The sequence below is a fragment of the Sporobolomyces salmoneus genome (assembly GCF_050403485.1).
Source record: "Sporobolomyces salmoneus JCM6883 DNA, S_salmoneus_JCM6883_v1_ctg78, whole genome shotgun sequence".
Lineage (NCBI taxonomy): Eukaryota > Fungi > Basidiomycota > Microbotryomycetes > Sporidiobolales > Sporidiobolaceae > Sporobolomyces > Sporobolomyces salmoneus.
Window position 1 is genome coordinate 1 of NW_027481085.1, and position 17,997 is coordinate 17,997.

General features: G+C 52.3%; 6 protein-coding genes across 6 annotated transcripts; 3 read left to right on the forward strand and 3 right to left on the reverse strand.

Moving 5' to 3' along the window:
* Positions 1-16: 16 nt before the first annotated feature.
* JCM6883_004787 (uncharacterized protein) lies at positions 17-530 on the reverse strand (the record flags this gene model as incomplete). The annotated part of the gene is made up of 2 exons (XM_076634968.1): positions 17-322; positions 392-530. Coding segments are annotated over 2 exons (445 nt in total), but the record flags the coding sequence as incomplete, so codon positions are not given.
* Positions 531-1,786: 1,256 nt separating this feature from the next.
* On the forward strand, positions 1,787-3,207 carry JCM6883_004788 (uncharacterized protein; the record flags this gene model as incomplete). Its single annotated transcript, XM_076634969.1, has 3 exons — positions 1,787-1,826; positions 1,924-2,063; positions 2,182-3,207. 3 exons carry the CDS (start codon positions 1,787-1,789, stop codon positions 3,205-3,207), a joined length of 1,206 nt encoding a protein of 401 aa, XP_076485023.1.
* A 1,055-nt stretch (positions 3,208-4,262) lies between these two features.
* Positions 4,263-5,371, reverse strand: JCM6883_004789 (uncharacterized protein; the record flags this gene model as incomplete). The annotated part of the gene is made up of 4 exons (XM_076634970.1): positions 4,263-4,286; positions 4,414-4,581; positions 5,053-5,169; positions 5,270-5,371. The coding sequence occupies 4 exons, from the start codon at positions 5,369-5,371 to the stop codon at positions 4,263-4,265; spliced, it is 411 nt and encodes a 136-aa protein (XP_076485024.1).
* Positions 5,372-5,851: 480 nt separating this feature from the next.
* Positions 5,852-8,900, forward strand: JCM6883_004790 (uncharacterized protein; the record flags this gene model as incomplete). Its single annotated transcript, XM_076634971.1, has 4 exons — positions 5,852-7,750; positions 7,819-8,246; positions 8,306-8,493; positions 8,557-8,900. The coding sequence occupies 4 exons, from the start codon at positions 5,852-5,854 to the stop codon at positions 8,898-8,900; spliced, it is 2,859 nt and encodes a 952-aa protein (XP_076485025.1).
* A 1,158-nt stretch (positions 8,901-10,058) lies between these two features.
* Positions 10,059-14,242, reverse strand: JCM6883_004791 (uncharacterized protein; the record flags this gene model as incomplete). The annotated part of the gene is made up of 13 exons (XM_076634972.1): positions 10,059-11,208; positions 11,272-11,297; positions 11,370-11,411; positions 11,475-11,525; positions 11,589-11,600; positions 11,660-11,737; positions 11,797-11,858; positions 11,921-12,287; positions 12,416-12,760; positions 12,826-12,952; positions 13,020-13,276; positions 13,342-13,751; positions 13,828-14,242. The coding sequence occupies 13 exons, from the start codon at positions 14,240-14,242 to the stop codon at positions 10,059-10,061; spliced, it is 3,342 nt and encodes a 1,113-aa protein (XP_076485026.1).
* Positions 14,243-15,349: 1,107 nt separating this feature from the next.
* On the forward strand, positions 15,350-17,000 carry JCM6883_004792 (uncharacterized protein; the record flags this gene model as incomplete). The annotated part of the gene is made up of 2 exons (XM_076634973.1): positions 15,350-15,569; positions 16,879-17,000. 2 exons carry the CDS (start codon positions 15,350-15,352, stop codon positions 16,998-17,000), a joined length of 342 nt encoding a protein of 113 aa, XP_076485027.1.
* Between the last annotated feature and the right edge of the window lie 997 nt (positions 17,001-17,997).

Below are 17,997 nucleotides of genomic sequence, written 5' to 3' on the forward strand. Positions count from 1 at the left end.
AAGAGTCTGAGCTCACCGATATCGAGACCTCCAGATTCTCCAGCTTCGTCGAATTGACGTTTCCAGATTCCTCCTCCTCCGAGTCGAACGTTCTTCCTGAGTGCGGCTTCCCTCGCGAGAGCAGCGAGCTTGGCCTTGTTGAATCGAGCCGTGTCGGATTTACGATCATTCGCAGCGGCAAAGTTGGCCTCTCGGTAGTTCTTCGCCGCGAGTGTCGTGCCGTCCCCTCCGGATTCGAGGTGGTTCTCGCGTTCGGCGGCGATGAGAGCTTTGTTCTTATTCGCACGGAAACGAGCAGCAGCGATTCGACGACGTCCTCCGACTAAGCAAGGTGGTTTCGACATGGTCAGCTCTTCATAGACGATCACGAGAGTGAGAGGGAGAGACTCACTACCTCCGATTCCGTGACCGAATGAACGTTTCTCGACGAGAGTGTTGTCCGACGACGAAGGAGGAGCGGGAGAAGGAGAAGGAGTCGCGAGAGCGAAAGGAGTGAGAGCGAGGAGTGAAACGACGATCGAGGAGAGCATGGTCGAAGGAGGTCGAAGTTGTCGAGGTCGAGGAGAGTGCGAGAGGGAAAGAGAGGAAGGAAAGTTAAGAGAAGCAGAGAGAAAGGAGAAGAGGAGGAGATTCGGAAAGTCATTCGCTCGCGAGCTTGGATCGAATTCGAGAGCCAAGAGAACCAAAGCGAAAGATGTTCGACCGGAGATCACTTCGAAAGTTCCTCTTTCTTCTTGATATCGACCTGGTCGGGCGAGACAACTATCGTCGGATGCGCGTCTTCTCCCTCTCTTACAAGACGTAAGAGCGTCTCGGAACGGAGCTTCGGAAGGGGAAAGAGACGAGGGTCGAAGATTGATGTCCCTTTCTCGCAAATGTTTCGCTCTTTCCTCCATCTCTCGTTTGCGCCCTCGCTCGAATGCAATCATATTGACGTATCTGAGAGCGGGACAAGACGTCAGAGCGAGAATCATCGGGCTTGGAAGGAGCGCGAAAACGAGCAAACCAGGAATCACGAACCTCGTTTCGTTGTTACGTCTTGCGAGACTCTCCTTCCATTGCAGCTGCACTGTTGACCAACAGTCTACCGATTCCTCTTCCGGACCTTGCAGTAGCGGGCTCCCACCGAGGATGGGAGGAGGAGGAACGAGGCGTTTTCATCCACTTGGGACTGACGAGCGATCTTCGCGACGACTCGCCGGTTCGCTTTGGCATCGTGAAGATACTTAGATCTGGACGTGAAAGGTGCTGTCACCGCTCAGCTCGAGCCTAGGAAGACAAGGAGTTCACTCACCGACATTTGGAAACGAAAACTCCAGAGTTCAGCGAATCCCCTGACCGCACCTCAATCTCCCCCAGCGACGACCCTATTATCCCTGAGTACTGGTCTCGTCATTGGTCTCGCTCCATCGTGCAGAAGAGTCGGGCTGAGGGCGTCATCGTTTTGAGAATCGTAAAGAGTTCGAACTCGATCAAGTTTCGCTTCTTTCGGAGGTATCGAGAGCGCTAGCGCAACGAGAGGCCTATCATATATCTCTGCCAGTCAGCCCGAGCTCCATCGATTCATATGGGGAGAACACGAACTCGAAAACTCACAAATTGATGAAACCTTTTAGCGTGAGAACTTGAGCCTCCCTAGAGTGCAATGCAAGGACCTGAGCATGATAGAGCAGTCTAGTATTCTATCGTTGCCGAGCGCAATTTGGCGAGAGTGTTTGTCGAAGAGTACTCGAGTAACCTCTGCTCGCAAGGTTGAACTTCTACTCTTCACTCGACTCTCGTCAAGATGGATAGACTACCGGTAGAGTTGCTCAGGATGATAGCAGGTACGTCCTCCACTATATCTCCCCCAAGCCTACTACTTCGAACGCGCCTTTCTCGCCAGATTCGATTTCATCCAACACTCGCATCTTCGACGCTCAGAGGGACCTTGCCCTGCTCTCAAGAGTCACCAGGACGTTCTGCACAATTTGCCGCCACCGCATCTACCTCAATCCCGTCCTTGGAAACGCAAGAATGGTCAAGAAATGGATTCGAAACTATTCCTTGCTCGTCAACCCTTGGTCAATCTGTGCGGGTACCCGAAGCCTCGAGGATGTTGTCGTACCCGAATCGGTCAATCTTCGATTTACATGCCTGAGGATTGATCGACCGCTGACGTCGCGGTTCGAGCTTCTCCAGCTTCGATTCAGACGTTACAAATCCCCAGTCGAAAAAATGGAAGACAAGGAGTTCCCGTCCTGGGAGCGCCATCTCAAGCCGGTCGACGAGCTTCTCCCACCTATCAACAACCTTGCTCTCTCGACGTTCTTCTTCAGAGACCTCACTTCTATCACCGTTTCTCCCAAGTTCCCTCTCCCTGACGACTTTATCGTCTCCCTCTTCGGCCCTTTCGGATCCAATCGCAGCATCCTCAGACAATATACGGTCGAGAAGAACTACGGACCTGAATCGTTCCTTTTTGAAGCGTACTCTCGGATGGCGTGGGCTTTCTTTGGGTTGGACAATGACGAATTACCCGACTTGATCGCTACGCTCAGTCAAATTGAGCCTCGTTGCGAGCCGATTAGAAGACGCAAAGAGCAGGAGGAGGAAGGCGACTTCATCGTAACAGATGACGAGTACAACACGATCGTAACGATTGTAGAAGACCTGGCTCCATCGAACTATAACCTCTCACAACTCATGGTGCTCGAAACCACTTTCCCTCAAGAGATCCTCCCCGAGATTCTTCGAACACGGGACGTTCCTTGTCACCCTTTCGAGGCCCTCCAAGATCTCACCATCCACATCTCGTTCACTTGGGAGCTCTACCTGATCTTCTACTCTCGACTCTTCCCGGTACTCGGTTGCTTGACGCTCGTCGGTGGCTTTGGGCTCAATGATGAGATTGGACCTCCAGACACGCTGCCCCACGACGTCAAAGTACTCCGTCACGCGATCACCACGCAAGTCCTTTCGAGCTTGGTTCCTCGTTTCTCAAAGGTAACTGATGCCGACTTCGATCAATCGACAGATGTCGCGGGGAAATCATCCCCCCCTCAGATCTACGCTCTCGTTCTCGCTCGTCACCCAAACTTGTTTGATTCGTGGGACCCTCTCACGCAGGATGAGATGGAAAGCGAACCGAAAATCGACTACATTGGACCGAACCTCACACGATTGGATATGTCTCGATGTAGTATCGTACCGCAAGAGTCGGAGTAGTAAGCTGCAAGAGTGGTCAAGAAAGAAGTACCAGAACGATGGAAGAAGTGATTTGGAAAGAGAAACGACAGGGTTAGGAATCTGTAGCACTCTCTCAGTTGTTTTACCTCTGACAGTCTGATGAAATATCTTGAGTCTCCGATGTAACGTAACGAGGAGAGAGAGGGGAGTGACACCCAACGAGGATCGTGAACGAGTTTGAATCATGAAAAGCCTCGCCAGGCGGCGACTGCTCAGATTCGCAAGACAGACCACTCACTTGGAGTCATAGTGATACGAGATGTAGGTGTGAATGTATCGGAGCAGCAAGCTAGACTTGGTAGGCAAACAGAGAAAGAAGTGCAAAACGATATGTGCTCGAAGCGATCTTGCGTCAAGGAACAAAATGCTCAGTGGCGGGATCGAACCGCCGACATCGGACTAAACTGGAGGCAGTATTAGGTCCGCATCATAACCAACTAGATCAACCGAGCTTATAGCGACTGGCAAAATATACAAAACACATAAGACTTAACCCATTGCTGATCGCTCTTTCGAATCTGCACTGTTGCCGGCCAGCAAGCTGTGCAACCCTCAGTAGACAAACGGATAGGGTCGATGGAAAGGAGTTCGTGTTGACGGGCGTCACCGAAAGACAGAGACGAAGATTTCCATCTCCCAACCTCGAAAACTCGTCTTTCGACGTCAACGTTGCACCTCAGAGCTCGCGGTAGACTGTATGCTGTGTCAGCTTAGTCAAACTCTAGGTCGCAATGCTGAGGGAACAAGCGAGGGGAGAGATAGAGCAGAATCTTGAGTTCTTGGGGAGTTCGCAAATCTGACTCGAATCGCACGCATGCTTCCGAAGCAGGACCGCAACGGGTCTCACCGCGGGAACGACGCCTGCGGAAAACCTCCGCATCTCCCCTCTCCCCTCTCCCTCTCGGCTAGATCGAACTGGATAAAGATGACTTTCTGGTGTTCTTTTGGGGGGAATAGGCCGGGTTTTTTCAACATTTATGTCAAGGGTAGACCGACTACGAACAACACACACGCAACAAGGGTTCGCTCATCGTTTAGAATCGGAGAGCGGTGAAGAACTATCGGAGAAACAAAAACGGAAATTCATCAGTATTCACTTCTCTCAATACTTTGCTTTCCCCTCAAGCGGTCCGAACAAGCTCTTCGAACTCCTCAGAGCGAAAGAGAGGGGCGGAGAGAACTCACCCAGCGGTTCTTGCCGGTAACGTAACGCTCCTCGAAGATCTTCTTGATTTGCTTCTTGGCGTCCTCACGGCCGGAAACTTCCTTGAATGTCTCGGGGGCGACAACTCCCTTGAGAGATTCGAGTTCGAGGGCGTAACGGGTGGGGAGGAGGTGGTTGTAGTTGATCGACTGTTTAGAGAATTCGAATTGAACAGCGCGGGATTCGGATTGATAGGGAGAGTGGGAGTCGGAGTCAATGAAGAGAGACGAGTGGAACGTGCAAGTTGCCGATGGAGAAACGTCGGAGGAGATCAGAGGGAGACGAGGTAGAGAAGAGGTGAAGCGAGGAGAAAGCGGAAAGTCGAGAGTTTCGGAGAAGCGGGGCGGAGGGAGTACGAGAACAGTCAGTAAACCGATTCAGATAGAATGAACGGTACTCAGCGGCGGTTCTCTTTCGCTCTCCCATCGATTCTGTACCCTCTAGTATCCTCCCTCTCTCGACCACTCGCGTATCCATTTCCGCGTCGTTCCCTCTCCGTTCCCGTTCGTTCTTTCCGCCGTGCTGACTCTGTGCATCGTCTTCCTCCCCCGCCGTGCATTTTACCGCTCTCTCGCTCGTCCAGATCGTTTTTTCCCGCCTCTATGATTATCGAAACTAACCTTGATGAAAGGCTTGACCTTGCTCCTCTTCTCGATCCTCTTCTTGCCCATGCCCTTGGTGACCTTTCGGGGGTACCTGTCAACACCAGCAACGATGGCGTGAGGGTAGGGACGTTCCTAAATCATCAGATTCCGAATTCGAGCATCAGTTTCTCTCCCTCTCGATTCGCGTTTTCTACGGCCAGGAAGAACAGAATAGCTCGATTAGTAGACTGACCTTGGTTCCCTCGTCGGATTGACGGATAACGACGACCTTTCGGCCAGCGTAGCGACCCGAGAGAACGAGCGCGACCTTTCCGGGCTTGTAGATCTTGGGCATCTATAGACAGTTCGTTATAGCGTTCAGGTAGTTCGTGTGTAGGTTTTCGAGGGGTTCAGAGGGTCGAGAGAGGTCGGGAGAGGGTCGAGGTGAAAAAGCAGGATGAAAGATTTGAGAGGCGAGAAGAGCACAGGGGGGACAGACAGGGTCAGCTTGAACGGTACTGCTACGGTCAGAGTAACTACTAGAGAGCTTACGTTGGCTTGGCTGAAGGAAACTACAACGCAGAACAAGACACTTCGAAATTGGCTGGTGAATTTTCCCTCTCGCTTCTCCGACTCAACTTCGCTTGATATTTCAGCTTCTGGAGGGTCTCTCACATCTGTCTCGCTTGTTGATACTGTATATGCAATCATGAGCAACTTCTGATCCTTTCCCCCGTGAGTCCGAAGAGTGAGCCAATTCGAGAGTTGCTGCTTCTCTTGCTTCCCTTCACTTCACTCGACTATCGAATCACCCAACCCTATAGCACGCAAACGCATGCAAGTATCTACAGCAGGCGAACAGGGTCAATCGCCCTCAGCAACTCCCTGGAGTGACCCACAAAGAGATCTCGACATCCTCCGAACCCTCCGTGACGCCGTTCAAGGCGGGACTCATCCGTTATTCCGGGTACCTTCGAAACTACGCCCTCTACCAGTACAGCAACCTTCATCGGCACAAGAACCAGAACCGTCGGCACCCGTTGTCGTCACTTCATCGAATCTCCCTCCGCCCACACCTTCAGCTCCTTCCCCCTCTCCTCCTTCGCCTCCTCCTCCAGTCGTTACATTACCCACTCCACCTGCTGAAATCACCCAAAGTGCGCCGGAGCCGGATGTGGGATCGCCAATCTCGTTCGAAGAATCAGAGGCTCGAGAAGAACCGACGTCTTTCGAGGAACCAGCGCCTCGAGAAGAGCCAAGGCCGCAGGAATCAGTACAAGAGCCGATGCAAGAGGTAGAGCAGGAGGAACCTATCGAAATTGACGAATCGGATTCCGACTCCGATTCAGATCTCGAAGTTGCGCAACAACTCATCAAACCCTCGACCCGACTCGTTCCTCCTCCTTCTTCTTCGTTCATTTCCCCGACTCCTCGCGAACGATCTCCTGCAGGACCCCGTTCAGAACGTAAGACGGCCGAAGTCGTCGTACTCAGTAGTGATTCCGAATCGACGGGAGATCCAGACGATATCATTTTCCAAGACTCAGCTCGTTCTTTCGATCCTGCACACTGTGACCGGCCTCTGTCGAATTCTCAGCAACCTTCTGTTTCTCACGACCGTCCTTCGCGATCGACTGGTTCTCCTCGACGAGCCTCCGCTTCTTCTCATTCCGATTCTTCCAACCGCATCAATGGGTCTTCGATTCCCGCAGAATCGACTTCTTCCCGTTTGAACGACAACGACTACAACCATCGAGAACCGGTACGTGAACGCTACGAAGGACGTACTGCAGCTCAAGCTTTATCCGACCGTAACCGTGAAGCTGCGCCCGCGAAGGATGCCGACGTTGATAATGGCGGTAGGAGGGAGACACGAGGAGAACGGAAGGATCGCGAAGCGAGGGAAGTTGCGGATAAGCGTACACAAGAAAGGGAGGAGAAAGAATCGGCAGAACGAGATCGGGACAATCGAGATCGTCAAGCTACTGGATCGTCTACAACGAACGATTCGACAAAGGCTGATGCGAAACGACCAGACGATCATGCCCAGACGGTGAGAAGTGCATACTCGATTCATGAGAAAGGTCAACCTGCTCCTCCGACTCCGAATTTCGCTCCTCCACCTCACGTTCAAGCGAGAAACAATGCCGGCGCTCCTTCGTCATCCGCGACAATTCTCAAGCCGAATCTTCGTGTTGGCGGCCCTCCTCCACCGAAACGTCAAACTCGACCTTACTCTCCTCCTCGATCTCGCGTCGTCGACCGTAGAAGGTCTCTTTCTCCTCAGCGTTATCGACCTCCTCCGCCTCTCGACGATCGCGATCGTCTCCCTCATCACAACAACAATGGACCTTCGACTTCGCCCCGTTTCGCGTCTCAGCAAGTCCCACACTCTCGTCCTTTACCGCCTCCTCGAGGACGTTCTCCCGTCCCTGTTCGGGCTCGTTCTCCTCCTCCTGTGCCTCCTCCTTCGTCCTCGTATTCGAACTATCCACGTCCGCCTCCCCCTACTCATCGAAGGGTTCCATCTCTGACCCGTCCGATCGACGGACCTCGACAACAACGACCTAGATCTCGTTCTCCCCCGAGAAGACCGCTTCCTCCTCCTTCGCAACAAGTAGACGATCGTCGATTTGTTTCGGGACCTCCGCCGATTGATCCTTATCATGCTTCGTCTTACGAACGAGAACGTGAAAGAGAAAGAGAATATTCTCTCTCTTCCTCTCAATATCGGGTAACATTTCCTCTCGCCGTTCACTTTTGAGTCGATATCTTTGTATACTGACATACTTTACTTGACAGGGTCCTCCTCGACCTCTCTCGCCTCCTGGACCTGTCCCGTTCCGTTCCCGCTCTCGTTCTCCTCCTGCCCGTCTTTCTTCATCTCGCAACTCTGTTCCTCCTCCACCCGTCGGTTCTCGTTACGCGCATCCTCCTTCAAACCACGACGACTACTACGCTCACCCTCCCCCTCCTTCCGGCGCAATTGACCGATCTCGAGCTCATTCGCCTCCGCCGCCGCCGCTCGGAAACCCTCTCCGAAACTCGAATGGCCCGAACGGTCGAGGACCGCCCGAAAGGTGGGGTGAGGACCATAGAGACGATCGAAGGGAGAGGAGATTCAGTGGTGGTTCGGTTGGAGGAGGAGGAGGTCCGAATCATTCGACGGGGAGATTGAATTCGTCGACGTTGGGTCCACCGACCGCTCCTTACCCGAGATACGATGATAGGTAAGCAGCTCCACTTCTTCTACTCAGTCGAGTCGTTATCTGACGGGGCTCTCGAATAGACCGCCTTACGATTCTTACGCTCGACCTCCTTCACCCCCTCTTCGCGCTCGCAGTCCACCTCCGCTCGCGGCGAGACTAGGACCCATCAGGCGTGACGATCCTCCTTATCGAGGTGCTCCGCCTCCCCCTCTTCCTCCTTCGTCGATGCCTATCGATCGGGACAGAGATTATCCTTACGACCGACGACGTGAGTTTTCTCCCAATCTCGAAAACAGAAATCGGAAAACTCACAGGGATTGTCTGCCTCCAGCTCCATTCGAATACGAGCGAGCACCACTCGATAGACCTACTTACCCACGAGCAGGAGACGATCCTCGCTACGCCCCCGATGAACGCTACCCTCCTCCGCCTCTCCCTTCTTCGAATCAATACGACCACTACGCTCCGCCTCCGCCTTCTCGTCGCCCGATCTCGCCTCCGTACAATCACGCTCCGCCTCCCTCGTTGAGACCTTACGACGAACCTCCCTATGTTCATAACGGGAATGGGAATCCGAATCGAAGAGGACCTCCGCCTGCGTCTTCTGCGTTCGAGTCGAAACGAGGTCCGCCTCCGCCTCCCTCGAGAAATCAACCGCAGAATCGTCGTCGCTAAAACTAACAGCGACGAACAAGGCTCTCTCGCGTTCGAGCTTATCAATAACTGTGTTTTGCATTCTTTCCTCATTTTCTCCTCGATTGTATCCGCTCTTCTCGTCCTCCTCATAGCCTCATTCATTCATAGTGATTCTTTTTGCAAAGTAACCGTTATGCTCCATCTTTCTTCATCGTCGTTGAGCCTCGCTTGGCCCATGAGACAGTCTCGATCTTTGCTAACCAATCACTGAGCTTTGAAAATCCTGACGAGAGAAGGAAGAAATCAGCTCACTTGAGCTTCTGAGCATTGACTGCCCTGTAATTCCTTTACGAGCTTGATGATGTTATACCCTAGAACAGCTCGTAGTGCATCTCTCGACCTGGGCGTTTCAACAGAGTTACGAAAGTCAGCATTGCCTCTCTCGTTGGCTGAGGAAGAGAATCGACGCACCTTGTACTTCACTGTATACGCGATGCTAGTTGATTCGTGTCGTTGGAGAGACTCCCGTAGCTCCGGAGTTCGAGTCGAGATGAGCGAGTTGGATGATGAGATTCGGCTTGTCTTGACGCAGTCGGGTGCCGGTAGCGGTAGTTCGGTAGTATCTTGAGTAGAGTCAGATCCTATCGGAGGCGTTCATGTCAGGTCAGCGTCCCTTTGAGTAGCGAGAGACCGACTGACCTTCAATCAACAATCGTCCTTCCAGTCGATTTGGGCTGACCGATCGAGCCTGCTACACTGTACTGATACTGTAGGTCGACCGGGTGGTTTCGTGGGGCTCATGGAGCGGCGATAGAGTTGGAGTGAAAGTAGAGCGAACAAGCTCAGAAGTCTCGCAAACCTCGTCAAGTTGTTTTGGCTCGATCCCGTTCGATCTCGATGCAGCTCTGAACGGGTTTAACTCCTGAGTGGAGTATGGTAATCGCGCTAAAGTATGCTCAACAAGCTCATTCATTTCTCGTTCCTTTACGATCTCGGTGCGCGACTCTCTCGTTTCGGGGTGTCAGAAGTTTCGAATCTCGCTTCTTGCGTTGGCTTTGCCCCAACTCATGGTATCGATTCACCATCGCCAGAAGAGTAACGCAGAAGGACAACAAATGCAAACCATTACAGGGAACTCGAAGCTTTAAGAGCAGAACGATCCGCCTAGACTTGGAGCAGGAGAAACAGAAAAGTCAACTAAGGTTGGGAAAGAGCCTCTATCTTCCTCTTGTGTGACGCTGACTTTTCATGAGTATCCAAATGTGATTTTTTCCACCCAATTTTTCCGCAAGGCCTGCATTCCCAGGACGGAGCTGCCTCGCCGTACATCGTTACGTGATGCATGACTGCGAGGTGTTGTTTCAAGTTGCCCAAGTGCGAGGCGGTTTCGCTGCAGATTCTACCCGTGACGGTGTCGACGACGAAGCCGCAACGCGATACTTTCGTTTTGGAATCGAAAAGTATCAAGGAAGTTCGATTGCTCGAGGTCGGAGGAAGGAACGCTTGTCGACGAGGTTTCTCCGGTGCAGCTGTAGCTCGACCGTTCGTAGTAGTTCGAGGTTTCTTCGCAGGTGGAGCACCTTCGGCGGCAGTTGAAGTTCGCTTCGTCGCTTTCCCTTTTCCTTTCGCAGCCGCTCCTCCTCCTCCTTTCGTCGTCTTCTTCTTCCCTTTACCCTTTCCAGTATCAATCAAATCCCCTCCATCTTCGTAAAGGTCTCCATCTCGGTATTCTCCTCCGCTATTGTTTCCTCCTCCCCATCCCTCCGATTCGGCTTTGACGTGGAATTCTCCATATTCCTCTCCTCCTCCCCCGTTCGACGAGACATTCGACCTACGAGCTCGAGGAGTATTTCGTCGTCCAACTGCGGTAGCAGATCCACTCGCACTCGTAGAAGCCGAGAACGAAGTCGAAGGTGGACGAGGATCCGCGAATTGAAACTCGATCGAACGAGCCAAAGCACCACTCGCTTGATGAGGTGGTAGAGAGGTTGATGCCTTCGATTGAGGTCGAGATTGCGTCGGAGCGGGAGCGGACGGAAGAGGGGGCGGGAGAGAAGGGAGAGGGGGAAGAGGGAGAGCAGGGAACGGGGTGAGGGAGGTCAAAGAGGTTGAAGCGACGGGAGGAGAGTGAGGATGAGGGTAGGCAGAGGCGGAAGAGGTGAGCAGTGGGGGTGCTCGAGATTGAGCGACGCTGGAAGGAGGAGGAACGGGGAGAGTCGGTTGAGGATGAAGGCGTCGGTATTCGTTTCGGAACTCTTCCCTTTCCTTTTCCTTCATCACTTCTTTCTCCCAATCTCCGGGCTTGCAAGGACGTTGACGTTTGTTCTGATGTTGAACGAGCTCGTGCCTGCGTGTGATCCACTATCAAAGTACGATCTCGTGTGAAAGAGGAGAGAGAAAGAGTGCTCACTCGGTCCCAAACGGCCAACCGCATCTCTGCAAAGTCGAAAAAGCACAGGGGTCAGAAACTTTGCGGGTCGAGAGAGTCACTTGAAGAATTCAACTGACCTTACACTCGTGCAGTTTCTCGTCCCGAGCCTTCTTCGCCGCCTAAGAGACACGAAGAGAATGTAAGTTCGAGTACGACGAGATGCAATTGATAAAGGTACTCACGGCTGCAAAAGCGACTCGCTTCTTCTCTCTACCCCCACCGTTCCAGTACCACTGTGTCGAAGAGAGAGTGAGTAAGAGAATGTCGGAGTATAAGAGAAAAGAGAATCAACCGACATCATGTTGTTGCTGCAAAGTTCAAAGAGCGTCAGTCGTTGAAACTTTGACGAATCGAGAAAAGTGCTCACTTCAAGTTGTCTCTGGTACCAAAGAGAATTCGTCTCTTTCTGAATTTGATACCAATCGCGATTGTCCTTGTTGAAGATCTGACAGTGAAGATCCGTTAGTCTCACTGATAGTGAGAAGGAGAAGAGGCACAACTCACGTTTCTTTCATTCAACCTCTTCAATTGTTCTTTGGTGAGTGTTTCAAGGCGAGACTCCCAATCTGTTGTCAACAGGAGCGAGTTAGACCAATCGATACCTATGGAGGAAGGTTATCAAGCTTACCCTTGAACATCGCCTTTGTTTCCTTTCCCCTCTCGACCATCAGTCTTTGAATCGCGAACCAGATCGAACGTTGCAGGGGATCGGGGGAGGTCGAGAGTTCCCGAATCTTGTTGTTCAAGAGAGATTGAGCGAGTCGTTCGTAACGCTCAGCGACTCGAGCAGCGGCGGGATCGAGTGTTCGGATCTCGTCGACGGAGAGAACTCGACCAAGCTTGAATTGCAATTTGAGCGTCCTCGCGATCGCACCTCCGTCGACTGCTCCTTTACTCACAGGATGAGAATAGTCGCCGTACACTCGTTCAAAATAGTTGGGGTCGAAGGTGAGAGAAGAAGGAGAAAGCGATTGAATGGCCGCGACGTTCAAATCCTATCGGAGCGCAAGGTCAGTGTATCGCTCTCGCTGATAGGGACAAGCTCTGTGAACTCACTTGAGTCAAGGAACCCGATGCGAGAACCGAAAGAACCCGAAAAGTGAGATGGCGTGTTTAGCCAGACCATGAGAGTTCCATCTTCCTTCGGTTGATCTTTCAAACGGATGTGGTACAATCGGAGGTCGTAAGTCGATTCGTTCTCCTTCTCCTTCTCGCGAGGTTTCAAGGCATCCCATTCCGAGGTGACTTCGATCGCTTGAAGAACGAGGCCTTCGTTCTCGAAAATGTCCTCCAAAATGTCCGAGCCGGATACCTCGATGAGAGTTTGATCGAGGATTGGAACGGAGAGCTTTGCGAGGAGGAGCTTGTCGAGAAGTCGTCGTCCTTCCGCCGTGAGGGAGTTTCGATGGGGTTGTTTAGCGGAGTAAGCCTTGTCATACATGAATGGGGATTCATCGAAATGAGTAACCTACACGGATACAAGAGAGACGTCAAGAAAGTTGAGCAAGTAGAGAACAGACTTCGAAGACTTACCTCGTCTTGCCAAATCCCGGAAGCGATCCAGTCTCGTTCGCTCAAAGCGGTTTGATTCCTATCGAGAGGCGCCGGTTTCCAGTTACTTGCGTGCACCAATTTCGTCGAAGGATCGGTCGGGTGTGGACTGTCGCTCGAGATGATCAGTTCGAAGAGACTTGGGTCGGAGAGGGAGGTAACGAAAGCGGACTCACACCATGACTGGAATTCCGTTGGTGAACGCTCGACTGGAACTTCGTCGCCATTCGACGAGATAGTCTTGATCAAGGTGAAGAGGGAGGACGCGAGAGATGCGGGCGATCTCGCGGTTGAGTTTAGAGAGGGTAATCTTGCGTCCCTCTGATCCCAATCGACTTACTCCCGACTTCACTCCCTCAATCATCCGTTGAGCGAGACGTGAGTCACCTTCGTAATACTTCGTCAAACTTTTAAAGATTTTATCAAGGATCGGCTGCGAGATTAAAGAGCTGAGTTACGAGAACGACTGCTCGCTGATGAACGAGAGAGACGACGTACGTCTTTGTATTGTTCCGACTCTCCCAACGATTCCCTCTCATCCACACTTCCAGCCTCCATCGCGTACTCGCCCGCTCCAGTGACCATATCGTCCTCTTCTTCAAATTCTCGATCTACCATCTCTACGACGAATCTTTCTTCCTCCTCCTCCTCCTCCTCTTCCGCCGCAACCTTACCTTCATTCTCATCCCTCGTTCCATAGCTCCTAACACCGTCGTTTCCGAGTTGAGGGTTGTGAGCGTGCGGGAAGAAAGGAGAAGAGTTCGAGCCGATAGAGGAATCTCCAAGGGCGGGAGAAGGAGGAAGAAGAGGAAAAGGAGTAAGAGGAGGGTTCGAGACTGCAGGATCCGAAGGGTCGATAGTAGATCCGGAAGTTGAATGAGTGGGAGAGAGGTGGAAACGGTCATTTTCTGTCGATTAAAACCGGAATTCGTCAGTGAGCTCGGTCCAGCTCGCGAGTCGATGGAAGACAAGTTTCAAACTCACCTTGAGATTGATTGGGCAACGCTCCCGCTCCCTCTCCGACAACTCCATCGAGAGAGAGAGTCGAGCTGTTTCCTCCCCAAGCTCCTCCTCCGCCAACCTCGCGCCCGATTCCTTGCATTCCGATCCAACCACCACCGCTCGTGATCTCCTCTGTCCAGTCTTTCTTGAGTCCGACAGCGACAGGAAGAGTATCCGAAGGCGAGGGAAGATCGTGAAGTTGTAGGTTTGGAGTACCAGAGGCGCCTTTGAGCGCGAAAGGGGTCCAGCTACCTCCACTCTGGTTGAAGGACATACCAGAGGGAGCTTGGAGTTCAGCGGGAGCGCCGGAAGAGCCGGGGAAGGTGGGAGAAATGAGAGGTCGAGAGGAGGAAGAGGAACCCTTCTTGAGACGGGAGGAGCGGCGCGTTGGTAGCATATTCGTGAGACTGCAGATCGTGTTATATGCTGATGTGCAGGTGGTGCTTGTGTGGTGTAGAAGCAGTAGGAGAGTTCATCTCTCCAAGTCGGGACATCTCTTTCGCTCTCCTCCTCTTCCTCCTCCAGTAGCGACTTCGAGAGTAGACTCACATTCCACCAGTACAGCTCTGATTATCAGTCCTCGACTCGCGTAGTTCATCCCCATTGACGACGCCGACGATTCCATTCCTCCCACTTCGCTCCGACTTGTCGACTTCCCCTTTCACTAACCGCCGCTTCGAATCACCCAATCAGTCGCTCCTTGTCGCAACTCTCTACTTCAGGCATTCGTTACTGGGTATCGAAGGAGGGGAGGTCGTAAGAGGGAGAGAGAGAGACCTCGAGGTGCTTTGGTCGAGGCTCGAGGGTCGAAGGGGAGACGATCCGTTCACTCAAAGGTCCGCGGCTAGTCCGTGATTGACGAAAGGCGAATTCGAGACCGTTCCCGTTCGTCTGTGAGTCCGTTCCCCTTCTTGTTCGAGGTCTGTTCATTCAACTTTTCTACCTTCCTCTCACAGCCCGTCGGCGTGTCGAGACTACCCTGAAGATTTCGATATTGTAATCTTTGAGGTCGAAAGATTCTAGTGAGCGGTCAGAGAGGAGGAAAGTTGCAGAGCCGAGGGTGACGGATGGAGGAGAAGGGGAAAACATCGATGTATTGTTGAATGAGCACCTCATTCTAACCCTTGCGCAATCCGAGATCGATTGTAGAGGGTGTACATGGTAACGAAAGATGCCTTGACGAGTTCCGGGTTGGGTGCGAGCGAGAGAGAGACCAGCGAAAACGTTTTCACTCTCTTGACTCTTGCCCTCTCACCTCACCACCTCACAGCGACCTCCTACGACCGCAATTCCAGCACTTTCAAGTCTATTTATCGCAGCCTACACTCGATCCTCAGCTAGCCGGCACGAGCCCGGCACAGATGCCCGATCTGATGGAGGAACGTTTCACTCTCCCTAGACAGCCGCGAATCATCCCGAACAACGTGCTCAGTAGCTCAACAGAGGCCTTAGGAACTCCTCACAAGACTTTCGCGCCCATGCAGTCCCGAATCCCCTCTCCTTGATGCGTCTGCTCAAATCCTCCCAACCTCTTCGAAGTTCACTCCCTGAATGGTTCAGTGCTCAAGATGGGAAACAGGATAGCTTACGAGTCAGAGGGGAAAGTGTCTGGGATGCTGCGAGTGGAGGAGCAATCGGAGGGAAAGATCGGGAGTTCTCTCGAGGAGCAGGCCAGAAGCACGAGCAACGCGTTGGAGTCCTTCGTACAGCTAGTGATGAAATCGGTGAGTGAACCTGAAGTGGCTCATTTATCCAGGACACGGAATCGGGAGCTGACATTGACAGTTTCTGCAGTTTCGTGTTCTCCTCGACTTGCACGTCCTTTCGTTTTGTGCCGTCTCCAAGGTATGTTCCTCTTCATTCCCGCGCGGCGTGGAGCAGACAGGCGTAGCGAACCAACGAGGACAGTGTTCTTGTCAGCCTCCCCGAAAGGAGTATTGGCGCTGTCTTTTGTTCGTGAAACCTGTTTGCTCGAGTCGATCCTCGCATCTAGCTTCGCTGACCTCTACTGGTTTGGTCAACAGCTCCGTGAACGTTACTGGATGACAACTCAACCTACCTCACTTCCACAACAGTAGCGTGACGACTCTCTCTGTCGAGAAGGACCGATCAACGCTCAAACGATCGAGAACGGTGGAAGTCGATCTCGTTTCATGGGTATGTCATCTCCTGATTCTCTTTCCTCTCGTCCTGGCTGACTCGAGATCTCGAATGCGTGTGTAGACAATTTCGATTTCGATTTCCCTCTTTCGTCTTGAGGCGACTCACCTATCTCGCTGTCCATCTTCGGTCATTTCATCAGTTCTCACTCGGTCGATCGTACGGATCCCCTCGTCTCAATCTGATCCCCTCGCCTGGATCTGATCGAATCGTCCCCGATCTCTCCCGCCGAAACGACGAACCCAGCCCTTGACGACGCAGCACCGGACGACTGCTCATAGCCGAGCGAAACCACATCCAGATGAACATCTCTCAAAGTAACAGCGCTTCAAGTCGTCAACCTATATCCAGTCGATGTTCGAAACCAGAGTTTGACTTTCAGAATTCCGGTCGCCTCCAACTATCCCTTCGAGCTCTCCCCTTCGATAACTTCAGTCGCAGTTGTCTCGCTCGCGAGTCAATTCTCGCAGAGTCTCTTGTCTGTCGTCGTCCAAAGACACCGAGTCGAAACCCTTTCTTCCCGGACCAATCCTCAAGAACTCAAGGAAGTTATCCGGATTTTCGTTCAGTCAACAGATCAAGACACCGGTCAAGCTTCCAGGTTCTGCAAAGGTGAGTGCTCTTCTGTCATGTTGTAACCCGAGCCGACTCGAGTTGAGCACTGATAACGAAGCGTTCGACTTTCCGCCCCGACAGACAGCAACTCATGTCGTTCTCTTCCCAAGTTCCCTTTTCGTCGGTTGTATCGGCGTGGAGCCGTCACGGTCAGCAAATTGCCGACGTTGTGATCGTGAGTTCTTGTTCCGATGCCGATTTTGCCCCCCTGAGTCCATCCGCATCGCAACTGACGAAGAGCACTCGTCATGACGACAGAAGCTACTCTCGAAGGATCGGCCAAGGTCAAGAACCTCGAATCGAATTTGGAAGCGAATGTCGAAGGGAGAACGGCAGTTTCCAGGGTTGTAAGAGCTGGAATGAGTAAGGAACTGCAATAGCGACACTTGTGTACGACCGTGATTGCGAAGAAGCATGGAGCTGTATAAGACAATGATGTTGAAGAGGATGATGAATGAGATTACGAACGCTGCGAAGGAAACCGGAACGGAAGGGCAACAGAAGAAAAGGGCGAGGATCTCCGCTCCGTGGTACGCTCCTCTTGTCTCTCTATAGTCTCGCCTCGAATGAGAGAGTCGATTCCCTATCACTTCACAGATTGAGGACAATTTCGCGATCTTTACAAAACTCTCAACGTTAACCGTCAACGGCTTGAATTTCTTCATTGTACAAGTGTGACTCTTCCCACGAGTCTAGGTAGCTCTGCGATCCAGCTATTAGCGAGAGCACACGCTTTGCACACTGGGGCTCGTCGTGAATATCTTGGTCAACGAGACGAAGTCGATAACGTTGATTTTACCGATTGCGTTTGCTGTGGTGCAATGGACGAAGATGAGTCACATATCTTTGTTCATTGTGTTCAGTACGAACCATTTCGTGCGCTGACGATCGAATCGCTCTGTGCCTCAGTTCGAGCGGATACGATGGACGAAGAGAAAAAATTGCTCCTTCTCGCTTTCGTCTCGAAACTCTGCCGTGATGATCCGATATGGCCAGGCTCGCGATCGCTGTACTACACAGGTTTAGTGCCACGACTCGATGCTGAGTTATCCAGTTTTTCTTCGTCAATCGAGGGCAAGCAGTTGTTGCGAAAGATCGCTTCGTCGTTGCGAAATTTAACGGGTCGCATTTGGAGCAAGGAATTTGTCGAATTAGTCAGACTCGAAGTTTACCCGATTTGACTTGGGTCCAGCTCCTCCCTCTCCTCTCTTTCTTCTTCCCATAGACAGTCAGCATCAAGTGAGTCTGCCGATCCCGTTCTAGCCACTTCGCCGTCGTTCTGTGGCCCCTCTCGAGAGATCCCCCCACCTCCCGCTCGATATCTTTCTCCGCCTTCTATTTGCCATCACGCCTATCTCTCGATCAAGTCGCTGACCC